The sequence below is a fragment of the Saccopteryx leptura genome, chromosome X, assembly GCF_036850995.1.
Source record: "Saccopteryx leptura isolate mSacLep1 chromosome X, mSacLep1_pri_phased_curated, whole genome shotgun sequence".
NCBI classification, from domain to species: domain Eukaryota; kingdom Metazoa; phylum Chordata; class Mammalia; order Chiroptera; family Emballonuridae; genus Saccopteryx; species Saccopteryx leptura.
The window spans coordinates 136,390,706-136,406,357 of NC_089516.1; the positions used below are offsets into that span (position 1 = coordinate 136,390,706).

Sequence of the window (15,652 nt, forward strand, 5' to 3'; positions counted from 1 at the left end):
GGTTCCTTTTGCTCCACAGCCTCTCCAACACTTGTTATTACCTGTCTTGTTGATAACAGCAAATCTAACAAGTGTGAGGTGGTATCTCATTGTAGTTTTGATTTGCATTTCTCTAATAACTAAAGAAGATGAGCATCTATCTGTATAGCTGTTGGCCATTTGTATGTCTTCTTGGGAGAAGTGTTAATTCAGGTCCTTTCCCCTTTTTTAAATTGGATTATTTGCTTATTTGATGCTGAACTTTGTGAGTTCTTTATGGATTAACATCTTATTGAAACTGTTGTTTTTAGATATCATCTCACATTTGTTTGGCTTTTTGTTTTATTGTTGGATTCTTCTACTGTGCAAAGTTTTTGGTTTGATATAGTCCCATTCTTTTATTGTTGTCTTTCTTTCCTTTGCCTTTGGGGTCAAAATCATAAAAAGTTCTCTATGGCCAAGGTTCAAAGTTTAGTACCTATGTTTCCTTCTATGTAATTTACTGTTTCAGATCTTATGTCTAGGGCTTTGATCCATGGGACAAGGTGTAGTCAAGTTTCATTCTTTTGCATGTGGTGCTCCAATTTTCCCAGAACTGTTTATTGAAGAGGTTTTCTTCTCTCCATTGTGTGTTTTTGTCTCCCATGTCGAAGATGATTTGCCCATATATATATGCGGGTTTATTTCTGGACTCTCCACTCTATTGCATGATCTGTATGTCTGTTTTTCTGTCAGTGCCATGCGATTTTGGTTATCATGGCTCTGTAGTATAATTTGAAGTCAGGTAGTATGATACTTCTGGCTTCATTGTTTTGTTCTCAGCATTTCTTTGGCTACTCGAGGTCTTTTATGGTTCCATAAAAATCTAGTAAATTTTGTGTTTTTTCTTTTAAAAATGAGATTGGTATTTTAATGGAGGTTGCATTAAATTTGTATATTACTTTGGGTAATACGGTCATTATAACTATGTTGAGTCTTCCAATACATGGACATAAAATATTTTTTCATTCCATTGTGTCTTTTTCAATTTATTTCAATAATATGTTATAGCTTTCAGTATTTAGGTCTTTCACATCCTTTGTTAAGTTTATTCATAAGTATTTAATTTTTGTTGCAATTTTAAAAGGTTTTGTTTATTTTTCAGTTCATTTTCTCATGTTTTGTTATTGGCATACAGGAAAGCAGTAAACTTTTGTATATTGATTTTGTATCCCGTGACTTTACTGTATTTCTTTATTGTTTCTAATATACTTCTCACAAAAATTAGGGGATATTTCAAAAATAAGTATGAAGCAATAAAATATCCACTAATTTTTGTAAGCAGTATAGTTTTTCAGTGAAGTCTGACTATTCTTTCTTTGTCATTGATTTTTGACAATTTTAATACCATGTGCCCAAACAGGTAATTTGTTTTAGGTTAAGGTAACTAGGCATTTTGTTTCTTTTTTGGATTCAAGGACCTAACTCTTGCCATTGGCTTGGGATTTTCTCACCAATTACTATTTGACTAGGCTCTCTATTCCCTTCTCCCTTTCTTCTTCTTCTGATATACCCATTATTCTTATATTATTCTTTCTGATGGGGTCAGATAATTTTTGTAGAGCTCTATTTTTTTAAATTAGTGAGTCTCTCTCTTCTTGTTGTAGTATCTCGCATGGCCTGTCTTCAATGTCACTGATTCTCTCTTCTATCTGCCCTGTTTTATTAGCTAAACTTGCTAGTTCATTTTTCAATTCATCTATTGATTTCTTCATCTGTGTTTTTAAAGTTTTAATCTCCTTGAAGTACTTGTTTTGTTCATTAATTTTATTTTTGAGATCATTAAATTGCCTATCAATGTTTTCTCACATCTCATGGAGTATTTTCAGAACTTCAATTTTGAATTCTCTACTGTTTAACTCCAAGGTTTACATTTGATTTAGATTGTTTTTTAGAGAATTTTCCTGTTCTTTCTACACTGAATCTTCTTCTTCAGTAGCCATGATGTTTTTTTCTTCTGCCTTGATGGCATTTGAGTGTGGTAATGTTAGAAAGTCAAACAAAAAACAACTGTAGTCGATTCTACTCATGGACCTTTTCAGGCAAGCTCTGACACCAGCTGGGGTCCTTTTGCCTAGCTGGAGTTCTTTTGCTACATTATAGCTCTTCATTTTGTTGAAATTTCAAGGGGAGTGATCAAAGGTATCTCTCATGAGCCATTACTCTCGAAAAATGTTTTTAATAAAGTCATTCAATGATCCCTCTATCAGGCAGAGGATGCATGGTGAACTTTTACACCAAGGCTTTGACAGAAGAATGGTGAATCATTCTGCATATCTGCAAATGTTCTATGGAAACTATATGTAGAGGCAGAATATAAGGGCCACATCTCTAAACCAGGGATCATCAGTGCTAACTTTATGGACTACTACTTCCTCAAATACTTGATAATTGTGTCTAGCTACAGTTCCTTACAAACATCTATACCTCATCTTTAACTACATAGAGAGACCAAGTCACCAGCAAGTGATTTCCATCAAGAGACCACAAAGATATGGGCCACTAGATGTTCCCAGTCCCTTATCATTTTTATAACTCTTTTTCTCTAGTCAGATCAAAAGTGAACAAAAATACTTTGAAGATAAATTCATGAGTTCACCCACTTTTATGGTAAGATGACATACTAACTCCACCCCCCCCAATATACTGAGAACAAAGCATTTGAAATCATGTGTAGCCCAAACAATCATATTATTTTTAATGTTAAAGGAAATAATTATTTACCTATTAAGGCCTATCAGTCTCTATGTATAAGGATAGAACTGAGAAAATGATATGTTTATGGATATTGATGAGTTATTGCTAAAGGGCCAGGTACTCTTTGTTTGAGGTGCTTAATTATACTGTTTAATGTTACAGAGAACAAAGAGGAGATTGCAGGAGTAATGGATCTAAAGAATAACCACTTACTCATTATTCCACTGAGACGAAACCTGTTCCTGTTCAGTTAACTGCTTACATTGTTGTTGTTGTTTAACTATGGAATAAAAGAAAGTTAATATAGGTTTCATTCACAAGCTACACTTCTTCCTTCCTTAAAGACCAATGACTTTCAAATGCACACACACACCCCATTCCATTAGAAGTTAACCTTCACAGACTTGAACTTACTAGAAGGGGAAGTCAGTCTGAACTTGGAATATGGAAAATGACTCAACAATATAATATTTCACTCAAGACATTCAAGTGTATATTACTAGAACTATTCCCACCCCAATTTTACCAAGCACTGGTTAAGCGAGGTACTACACAAAGACTCAGAATTAAAACAGTCTATTTGATATATTATTTCACAACTGCTTCTCAAGCACTGGAGTTCATTTACTAATGTAAAGTTTATTCTTCAAAATAGTTTAAACAATGCCATGAGTCTTGATCTTCTACTAATTACGTTAACAAACCTTTTCATTGTAAATAGTACAAAGTAAGTATCAGCTCCATTTTCTGTAAAAATTATCAGAAAATTTGAGTCAATGAACTATTATAGTACTTCTTATTCTGAAAAATGTATGCTTAAATTTACCTGTCATAAGTTCTTGTTGCTTCAACAAAATACTTCTTATTTCTTTTAACCATATCATTTTCACATCTGTATTCAAAGCCTAAAGATTTTTTAAATGAAAGATGTGTCCTTAAAAAATAAAGATGCTTTATAACAAAACCAATGTAATTAAATGTATCAAACATGAAGCTGAACATAAATCCTGAACCATCATATTAAAAATCCAACGTTTTGATTCTTCAAACTTCTAAGAATCAAATAAGTAGCTATCAAATTAGATGAAGGAATAGTCAAAACCATTTTGAAATTGCCATTAGCCTGGCCAGGTGGTGATGCAGTGGATAGAGTGTCAGACTGGGAGACGAAGGACCCAATTTGAGACCTCAAGGTCGCCAGCTTGAGCACAGGCTCATCTGGCTTGAACAAGGCTCAACAGCTTGGACCCAAGGTCGCTAGCTTGAGCAAGGGGTCATCTGATCTGCTGCAGCTTCTCTGGTCAAGTCATATATGGGAAAGCAATTAATGAACTAAGGTGCCACAATGAAGAATTGATGCTTCTCATCTCTCTCGTTTTCTGTATGTCTGTCTCTGTCACAAAGAAAATAATAAATAATAATAATAATAATAATAATGCTCACAGAAAGTGTGAAATATAGTCTCACTTCTTTTTCTTTGTAGAAGGGTTATTTTAAAAACATAAATGATTTTGCCTGACCAAGTGGTGCCACAGTGGATATAGCGTAAACTTGGGACACTGAGAAACCAGGCTCGAAACCCTGAGGTCTCCAGCTTGAGAAGAAGGTTGGAGGCTTAAAGCTCAAGGTTGCTAGCTTGAGCAAGGAATCACTGGCTCAGCTGGAGTGCCCCGGTCAAGGCATGTATGAGAAGCAATCGATTAAAAACTAAAGTGACACAACTATTAGTTAATGCTTCTTATCTCTCTCCATCTTATCTCTCTCTGTCTCTCTCTCTTTCCCACTAAAAGAAAAAAATGTTTTTATGTTTAATTTTGGTAAAATTAAATTATTTCTACTGTGTCTGAAGAGACAATTCTATTGCAGAGTAATCCTGATAACTGACAAAGGCATTGCAAGCTTCCTTAAATATCCTTTCATTACTTACAAGATAAATTTGGTAAAAGATAGCAAGAAGCCTTTATATCAAAATCAAACTGAAAAAAAAACATGTTTTTATGCATTATAATCACCTTGTTTTCTTTGTTATTAAAACAAAGAAAATCACTGGGCACTTTCAACAGATAACAGTACATTCACCTGTCACAAGTCATGATACAAATACTTATTGAAATGACAACATCCTCTCCCTTCACTCCTTCCCTCAAACAGGTTGGACCTTGCAGCACATCTGGCCAAGGCTTTAACCTTAGTCTTTAGAAACAACATATCAAGTCTAAATCATTACATTGCCATGTCTTGTAATTACATACTCTCTGAATGCCAAGCACAAGAGAAAATCAGAAATGTTATTAACTTTTAACTCTAGAAACTTGATAGGGACAGAGAAGCACCTGCCAAGTTCTTGGCTATCAGCTATAGTTCATAAATCTCATAGTGAAGTTGTGAATACCTTAAAGCTCTAGAAAGCACCATAGGCATATTTCAATTTAAAAAAGTTACTGAAAATACTGTTTATATCACAAAAATAATAATAAATAATATTTACCTAAGTGACATACATGAATGGAATGATAAGTTTTAAATGTAACCAAAATTATTTCTAGAATAATTTTTAAATAACCAACCTGGACAATATAAACTTCTTCCTTCCCAGCATAGCAGATTTCAAATTTGCGATTATCTCCTTTTACATATTCAGTAATTCCAACTTCATCCATCTGTAACAGATGTCAAAATTTTCATGAACATTATATTTTAAATATAAAATTATATTAAACCTACCCTATCATATTTTAAATGAAATAATATTTCAATCATAGACCTTAGTATTCAAATGTTTTTACTGAACTATGAACCTACAGTACAGATTACACACTCTGATCTAGGAATTGAAACAAAGCTTATAAATCTAAACATCCAAATAGTATAAGATTGAACTCTGTTATAAATTGAATATATACTATAAAAACAAGTTATTGTGTCAAATAAATTACTGTAAAATAATTAGACATCACTGTAAAATGTCATCCAAATTAGTTATTTTTAATAATTATTTGCAAGATAGGTTAGCCTTACAAATTATTACTTCTCTCTGTAGAAACCTTATAAGTTACAAACGTCGGATTTATGGGGCAGGGAAATACCATCCAGGTACACAAGGACCTTTTCTATTTCCACCAATCTCTCAGCCTCTCTAGAAAACAAGTAATCTGTCATGGGAGGATAATGTCTTTTTGCAACCAGTGAAACGTTTTTAATCAATATCCCTTCCTTATCACTATATTCTTTCTCCCTATGATTGTGCAAAGCACAACCTCTTCCATTTTAATTAATTCTGTTCTGCTAATATCATGCATAATTCCATTTTGACCAATTTTACTCCTTTGTACACACATCCTCCTTTAGTCCCCTTCCACCTTCTCTTTTTTTAATTCCTAATTATCTAAAGGAATATCTCACTTTCTGTTCCATATATGAGCACCCTAAATGACCTTAATCAGGGCAGATAAGCATTAAAAGTAGTGCTAGTGAGAAGCCCATACCAAGGAAAAGAAACTATACTTACAAATGAAATGTGATATATAAATGAAAAAGCCTATGATATCTACCCTGAACATACTCAGAAGTTATCTTCAGAATATCCAAAAAATATTTTTAATTCCTACCCAACCACTCTGATATACTTTTGCTGAAACATCAGAATTTAAGATAAATTATAATCTTATGTTCATTATTGATTTAAATTGATTTTGTTTCAATACATGATTTGTTTCAATACCATATTAAGTTGGAAATCATGAGGCTTTGGAGTCCAAGAGGCTCAGGTTGGAACTGCATCTCCACTACTTGATTAAATGAGCTTTTTAAAGTTACCCTGGAAATCTAACCATTATATTTATCAGACAATATTTTTCTCAGTTTCAAACAATTCACTTTCAAATAATTCACTGGTATACAATCCATTTGTAATTTGTGGGTTGTATATATTTTTTCAAATAACAAAATATAAAGGTTTTATTGAAAGATTTTTACTCAATACATTTTAACTGTATCATGAACACTTACTCAGTTTTAAAACCTATAGGCACAATTACAGGTCTAACTATATGAGTATAGTTATATAATATACCCTATGATAAACAATATATAATAAAATAAGGCTGATTTTACAGTTACAACCTGTGGTTTCTGACGCATTCATTATATTTTCACTGATGAATCCTTAAAGCTATGAATATATTTTCTTTATTATAAAGCACTTTTGTCTCACTATGTCAAGTATTCAGGACCCCAAATTTCTTTTTAGTATTTTTATTTATTGATTTTTAGAGAGAGGAGAGAGAAAGAGAGAGAGAGAAAGTGGGGGGCAGTGAGAAGCATCAACTTGTAGTTGCTTTTTGTATGTGCCTTGACCAGGCAAGTCCAGGGTTGCAAAGTGGCAACCTCAGCATTCCAGGTCAACACTTTATCCACTGCGCCACCACAGATCAGGCAGAGTCCCAAATTTTAACTTAATTTTCTGTCATGAGGGAAGTGTGAAGGTGTCAACTACTTTGTAAAATGTCACCTAGTGGGTCAAAAATTCTAAGATTTATAAATGATAACTACCAATCTTAAGACTTTTATTTAAGTCTCTGGGATAGAGTTCAGGTTTTTTGTTTGATTTTTTTTTTTTTTTTGGTTAGTAATATTAGTGACTGGATCTTGAATCATATTAACAAAAACACAGCTTGACTTAAATGCTATGAAGCACTGAAAACAAGATACTGGGTATAAACCAGTAACTTAGCTGTACCTTGAAAACAATTTCTGAGTCAAAAAAGGAAAATGAAAATTATAATGAAATGCAATCAATATTTTAGATTAAAACTATCTGTGCACAGAACATTAGTATGTATTTATCAAGAACATACAAAATGAATAATATTTATCAAATAAAGTAGAATGGTTGTTACAGTGGTAGATAAGATGTAAGTGTGGAGAATGCAGATAAAAAAGGAATGACAGAATGAAGAAAAGCAGGTTTTCCAGCAAGGTGTAGTGCTTGAGACCATGGAAACTGGAGCCACTGGCCTGGGTCTGAAACTGTATTGTACTACTTAAGAACTATATGCTCTTGGGCAACATACTTTCCTCTCTAGAACTTAGTTTTCCCATTCTCAAAATAGGAATAATAGGATACTAATAGTTCCTACCTATATGAAATTGTTATGTGGGTCAAATGAGCTAACAACGTTTATAAACACTCAGAACAGTTCCTAGTACACAGTAAGCACTATGTTTGTTAAATTAAAAATATAGATGATAATAATAAAGGCATATTCTGAAGTCTCTGAAAACTTCAAATTTCTCCATCTGATTAACTTTAGGAACCTTAGGGATTAACCTTAGGGACCTTCCTTTGAATAGAAAGTCCACCTTAAAACAGCACACAATCATTAAAAAGTACATGGTCAGGCCATGGAAATGCAGCTTGATATTAAGGATATTAAGGCAATTGTACACTGACAGTGAAAGAAAAGTTACTTTGCTATAGAGAGCATCTGCCTTGATCCTTTCTAGCAAGGGGCAGACTTTGAAAACAGTAACCCAAATTATTACCTAACACAATGATTAGCAATGCTAGCAATTATTTAATTCTAGAATATCATGATAGATAAGGAAGAGGAAGTAAGAACAGTGAGTCTTAAGAGATAGCCTAACTTCTATATTTCTCTGTCAGAGGTATGACCATTTGCCTAGTAAACCTGGTTTAAATCATTGCAGGTATCACTGAATAATCTCATTTATTATAAATACTAGGAATGTCTGACCAGGCAGTGGCACAGTGGATAGAGCAGCATCATACTGGGACACAGAGGACCCGGGTTCAAAACCCCAGGTCACCAGCTTGAGTGCGGGCTCATATGGCTTGAACGTGGGCTTATCAGCCTAAGCACAAGGTCCCAGCTTGAGTGTGGGATCATAGACACGACCCCATGGTCACTGGCTTGAGCCCAAAGGTCACAGGCTTGAAGTCCAAGGTCACTGGCTTGACCCCAAGGTCGCTGGCTTGAGCAAGGGGTCACTCACTCTGTTGTAGCCCACCAGTCAAGGCACATATGAGAAAGCAGTCAATGAACAATGAATGAGCCACAACAAATTGATACGTCTCATCTTTCTCCCTTCCTGTCTGTCTGTCCCTATCTGTCCCTTTCTCTGTCTCTCTCTCTGTCACACACACACACATACACACACACACACAGAGAAAAACACTAGGAATTATTGGGCATCAAAGAAAAATCAGACTCAGTTTTCCCCCTTCAAATAACAAGTGTTTATTTCCTGTATCTAAGTCAATAAGCCCATCTGTCTACTTTCCATTGAAATGTTTTTTTGCATATATACCATCTTGTTTCCATGGTGACCATTATAGTTTGAATTATCATGACTTATCACCTCACATCAGTTCCCTCCTTACTATAATGTACTCTAGAAATATTCTGTTGGTAGGTCTATCATTGTGACAAATGAAAGGTAATATGAAAAAATCCATACAAACCAAACACACTATATTAGGGTATTAGCTAGTTCATTCCACAAGTAAAACATGGACAAATGGATCTGGGGCAAGCACACTTATGAAAGTAAAGTACTTCCCAAGAAAAAAGGTGTACAGACAACAAGGATGTGAACGCTGTCCAAGATCACTTGCAAATTCTTGGTTCTCAACCAATGTTTATTAGAGACATAAAAGACCCTTGGAGATTTGGGGTGCTTATAGGTGGGTTAATAATATCAAAGGAGCAAGTGGCATTTGTTATAAAAACAGTGAGAGTTTTAAAGAAGTTGTGACACTGCTGTGGGTTCAGAAGTGAAGCAGGAAAAGTTGACAGTAAGAAGTTGGAGAACTAACTCTTGTCAGGAAATGTGTTAGAAATAGCATGGAACTGGTGATCTTCTGGGAAGAGTCAATGCAAGACCAGCTTATCAAGAGGCCTTCTAACAGAAATACCTAAAGCTTATGTCAGGGCACATTTCCTATCTTCTTTATTACTGCTGATAAAAAATTTCATTAATTCTCACATGACCGGGGATGGCGCAGTGCATAGAGCGTCAGACTGGGACATGGAGGACCCAGGTTCAAGACCCCAAGGGTTGCCAGCTTGAGCGTGGATACATCTGGTTTGAGTAAGGTTCACCAGCTTGGGCCCAAGGTTGCTGGCTTGAGCAAGGAGTCACTCGCTCTGCTGTAGCCCCCCAGTCAAGTCACATATGAGAAAGCAATCAGTGAACAATTAAGGTGCTGCAAGAAAAAATTGACGCTTCTCATCTTTCTCCCTTCCTGTCTTTCTGTTCCTCTCTGTCCCTCCCTCTGTCTCTGTAGAAAAAAATTCATCAATTCTCAAATGCATACAATTATAAAATAATATGTTCGTGAAAAATGACTAAAATTATAGTGGTCATAGAATCAAGGATAATAATTGTCTCTATTTTTCAAATTTCTTCTTTAACAATACAATATTACTTTTATAATTTAAAACTTAAAAGATAAAATTTATTGGATATAAAATATCAAATTTGCCTGACCAGGTGGTGGTGCAGTGAACAAAGCATGGTATTAGGAAGCAAAGGACCTAGTTTGGAAACCCAGAGTCACCAGCTTGAGCTCATCCAGCTTGAGTGAGGGGTCACTGGCTTGAGCGTGGGATCATAGACATGACCCCATGGTCACTGGCTTGAGCTCAAAGGTCGCTGCCTTGAAGCCCAAGGTTGTTGACTTGAGTCCAAGGTTGCTGGCTTGATCAACAGGTCCTTGCTCTGCTGTAGCCTCTTAATCAAGGCACGTATGAGAAAGCAATCAATGGACAACTGAGGAACTGCAATGAAGAATTGATGCTTCTCATCTCTCTCCCTTCTTGTCTGTCTGTCCCTCTCTCTGCCTCTCACTTTGTCAAAATTAAAAAAATCAAATTCACCAATTACAGACTCGTGCAAATTGGAAGCACGTGTTGTCAAACATCAGAACCAGTTGGAGGGTATCATTGTATTGCCTGTGAAGTCCTCAAATAATATACCTCTCTTTTCATACCAAAGTAACAGAATTATAGTTTGGGTTATAAGAGAGAAGAAAGTAACAATAATAGGTAAGACAAGACAGGTGTAGACAGGATTCAATTGTAGGTAGCCTTGAATATCCAGAAAGGGAGATGTTAGGGAATGTAGGAAGGAATACCAAAAGAAAGATGGGGATATGCTAAGCACATATCCGTTTTTATTTTTTAATGGATTTTAGAAAGAGGAAGGTATGGGGAGAGATGTGGAGAGCAGGGGATGGAGAGAGGGAGAGAGGGGGGGAGAGAAGTGGTGAGAGGAGGAAAGAGAGAGAGAGAGAGAGAGAGAGAGATTGATTTATTGTTCCACTTAGTTATGAATTCATTGGTTGATTCTTGTATGTGGCCCAACCAGGGATTGAATCCACAACCTTGGCATATAAAGAAAATACTTTAAGGACCTTAATCACTGGGTCAAGGTAGCACATATCTATTTGTAATTACACTGAGGAAAAAGAAGAAACTCTTTCCTTCTTGTCTCTTATGTTATAAAAACTCCATGCTACCAAGACCAAGAACTCCACCCAGTACTACTGGTTAAGTGCTCATGGGGGAGCCTGGATCACTTCTCATTATTTCAAATTATGCTCTTCAGAACACCAGGGAGCCCCTATCAGGACTCCCTAACTTTGAAGTGAGAGAGCAAAGAATGGAGCCAAAGGTTTGCCCTCCCTCACTCATTTCAAGTAGAGCCATTCTGCTTTATCTGCCTTACTATATAAGACTTCCAATTAAGATTTCATAGGTTGAAGAAGGCAAAATAGGTAAAGAGGGTCAGAGGGGAAAAACATTCCAGTTATAAAATAAAAAGTCCTTCAGATATAATGTACAGCATGGTGACTATAGTTAAAAATACTGCATTAGTAATTATTGTAAAGTTACTAACAGAGTAGATATTAATTAAAAGTTCTCATGTGATGATAGGTGTTAACTAGACTTATTGTGGTGATCATTTCACAAAACACAAAAATATCAAATTGTTGTACATGTGAAACTAATATAATGTTACATGTAAATTATACCTCAATTAAAGAGACTTTGTTTTAAAAGAGGGGTGTGTCTTAAAAGTATAAAACCCACTCATTTGAACTGAAAAGGTACACACACTTGAATACATATGTAAAAGAATATTACATTAAGCAATCAAATTGTCTTACTTTTAAAGAATGCTTAAAACTGTATGACGGGTATCTACCAGAGCCTTCTCCACCTTCAACACGCCTTTTACAAAAAACAATGGCTTTTTCATACAAGAAAAGGTGCCGCTGCATTGGTTTGAATCTAGCAAAATCCTTCATTTTTGTAGCACCTTTCTTGTGTCCAGTCCAAACACTGAATGCACCATGTATTATCATCTTGCCCAGCTCATTTAAGTTTCCCTAGAATAGAAAATCAAAACTCATTAGCACAAGGCAGAGCTACATTCAGATTTCTGGTATCAACATTATAGTGTTTAGCTTGAACTACTAAAACTCTGAAGCATAACTGATGAAGTTTTTAAAATTGTATCATAACTTTTTACTTTAAAACATGTCATATGTCAATAAATTACAAAATTACTGTGCAGCTAGAAATCTAAGAAGCTTCCTTTACCCTAACTTTATGCCTACAGTGGAGGTAGTTCAGATAGGGTAACTGTCCCCATCTCTTCCTCAATCATGATTGGCAAAGGACATCTACCAGTCCAAGTTGCCCCACTGGCTGGAGCTAACTCTAAAGATTTGATCTTTTTTCTTGCATATCTATCCTGGAATAGGACAAGAAAGAACTCTTGGGCAATATGTCTCCTTAGAAGAACCAAACATGAATTAAAATTTTTTTCTAGAGCAATGGTGCCATGAGGAGCGCAACCGACAAATCTCCCAAAAATTTCAACAAGTTCATCAACCAGAGACAGAAAAATCTATCCTTCGAGCATATGGAAGTTCCACACACTGAAAGCAAAGGTAGAATCGAGCGAAAAATTGAATAAATATATACTCAACCTTGAAGGCAATAAGTCAGACAAAGGAATACTCTGCCTTCCTCACTAACCTGAGCAAAGGCTGCTTTCACTTGGAACTGAGAGTTGGGGGGGGTGTTAAGGGTGTGGAGGAAGCTAGGCTGCGGCACGAACATTCGTTCAAGCTGAGAAAAGAGTGTTCCTGTGGTGAATCAGCCCAGGCGAGCAAATGCCTGTGCACTGCGAGCAAACACGCATGCGCCCTGAGCAAACGTCCACACACCGGGAGTAGCAGCTACCAGCGGCACACAGGGAGTGCACCAAAGCGAACTTCCCTATGCCCGACCTTCTCTAGGTGGGCGGGGTGCCTCACCCAGCCATTCAAGCTAACAATCAAACGTCTGGGGAGGGGCACACGAGCAGCTTGCAGTCCTTTCTGGAGCAGATCTGTGGTTCTAATCGCTGAAATTAGCTTAACCCACAGTCTGCTCACCTCCCAACTGACCTATGTGGCTCTAATTGACAAGGTCTCTCTAAGTTCAGTGATCTAAGACAAGAGGCATGATATTTTTTAGTATCTCTTGCTAAAGGGGTGGGGGCAACTTCTGATTGGCAGAGCTTTCATACTCAGGGAAAAACGCTAAAAAGAGGGACTTGGCAGATGTTAAGACATCCTGTACTGCAGGCAGTGACTAGGGCATCTTCTCCAAGCCAAAACAGGTTACAAAGTGCGGAAAGCCTGGGAGAGTGGTCCCACAGAGTGCTAGGCATGCTGAATAGGCCTGGAGGCTCATAGAAAGTCACCTTGAGAGCAATTGGCTTCCAGCCCCGCCTGATTACGCTGGTCTCTCTGACTGCCAGAGCCTTACCCAGAGCCCTGCGTTGAGTTGGGATAGAGTGGGTATTTGCCAGCTCTTTGAGCCTCTTACGCCCCAGGCAGAGGCAGTGGCAGCCTCATAGGTGGATCATCAGGCTGCTAATTCAGGAAGGAGAGACTAGGAGAGGGGCTCCGGGAAAACGGACTCTCTCATTGTCGGAGCCTGCAAACGCTAACAAGCCTTGACTACCGACGAGACTGAAGCCAAATATATGACATTGCCGTAGAGTTTCATCAACTGCAAATCTCTACCTAAGCATGCCAAAGGGGCAGAGCCTGGGGTACAGAGTCACCGACCAGGAAGAGGGACAGGAAAGAAAAAGGAAGTTAACCTCTCAAAATCAAGAAAAATCCACAGATTTTAAAACCTGTTCCACTATTTTTTTTGTTTCTTTCATCTTCTTGCCTTTATTATTATTATTTCTATTTCCTCCACGTTGGTCCTTTTATTCTCTACCCATCTTATTCTTTTCTCTTTTTGAACTACACTACCCATAAGTGTTACATTTTATTTATTTTCTTCTTCCTTATTCTCCATGAGGGTTACATTCCAAAACCCTTAACTCTATTTTTTGTTTTTTTTTCTTTTTTCTTCTTTTCCTTTTCCCCTTTTTCTTATTTCTCCCTCTCTATTAGTTTCCTTTTTCTCCTTTTACTTTTCCTCTCATTTAATACTCAAACATGAAAAAATTATTTAATCTGGGACTCAAGTTTTTTTGTGTGGCATTTTGGGTGCTTTTTACTTTGCTTTTTAACTCATTAGCATTCCTCCCAACCCAGGATCTCCATTCTATTTAGCTTTTGCTCCACTTAATACAATAGTTTTTTTTTCCTTTCTCCTGTTTCCCTCTTATCCCTCTCATTATATCTTAGTCGACCATCACTTACAAGCAAATCATTTTATACTTGACCCAAATTTTTGCCCTTTTTGCATTTTGTGAGTCACTACTTCCTTTTATGCCCCTTGACAACCTCCCCCCAACTCAGGCCCTTCGTTATAGGAAGTTTTTGTTACATTTAGCATAATATAATTCATAGTTCATCACAATATTTTCCTAAGGAGGAAGTGAGAGGAGGGGAAGGAAAGAAAGAAAAGGGGGGGGGATAATAAATTATTATTGGGTTTTTTGTGTGTTTTGTTCCAAATTTTTTTCTCATTTTTTTACTTTTTTTTTACTTTTTATTCTTTATTAATTCTCTTTAGTGCTATCAACAGGACCACCCTCATATGCCATTAAGAAAAAGGAAATCAAATATCATGGATACAAAAGATAGAGAAGTAGCATAGATAGATGTGGAAAAATCTATGGAGAAAATATTTAATATATTGGAAACCTTGGAGCTAAATGACAGAAAATTTAAAATAGAAATCCTAAAAATATTCAGATATATAAAAGAAAACACAAAAAGGCAATTTAGGGAGCTCAGAAAACAACTCAATGAACACAAAGAATATATTATCAAGGAAATTGAAACTATAAAAACAAATCAAACAGAGATGTAAAACTCAATCCATGAACTGAAAAATGAGGTAACAAGCTTAACTAAATAGAACAGGCCAGATAGAAGGTAGGATTAGTGACAGAGAAGACAAGGTACTTGAGGCACAACAGAGAGAAGAAGAGAGAGACTCAAAAAATTAAAAAAAATTAAAAAGCCCTACAGGAATTTTCTGACTCCATCAAGAAGAATAACATAAGTATAATAGGAATATCAGAGGGAGAAGAGAAAGAAAATGTAATGGAGAATGTATTCAAACAAATAATAGATGAGAACTTCTCAAGCCTTTGGAAATAATTAAAGCCTCAAATTCAAGAAGCAAACAGAACACCAAGTTATCTTAACCCCAACAATCCTACTCCAAGGCACATCATAATAAAATTGGCACTAACTGATGACAAAGAAAAAATTCTCAAGGCAGCCAGGGAAAAGAAGAATGCAATATATAATGGAAGGCATATTAGATTATCATCACATTTCTCAGCAGGAACTCTACAAGATAGAAGAGAGTGGACCCCAATATTTAAAGCCCTGAAAGGGAGGAACTTTCAGCCAAGAATACTCTACCCATCAAAGCTAACC

At 36.2% G+C, this 15,652-nt stretch overlaps 1 protein-coding gene across 1 annotated transcript in view; it reads right to left on the minus strand.

Moving 5' to 3' along the window:
• MCF2 (MCF.2 cell line derived transforming sequence) overlaps positions 1-15,652 on the minus strand; it is a 143,245-nt gene that overhangs the window by 18,535 nt on the left and 109,058 nt on the right. The window contains 4 exon segments of the mRNA XM_066357891.1: positions 2,929-2,995; positions 3,542-3,620; positions 5,283-5,375; positions 11,909-12,130. Coding sequence (XP_066213988.1) covers positions 2,929-2,995; positions 3,542-3,620; positions 5,283-5,375; positions 11,909-12,130 — 461 coding nt within the window.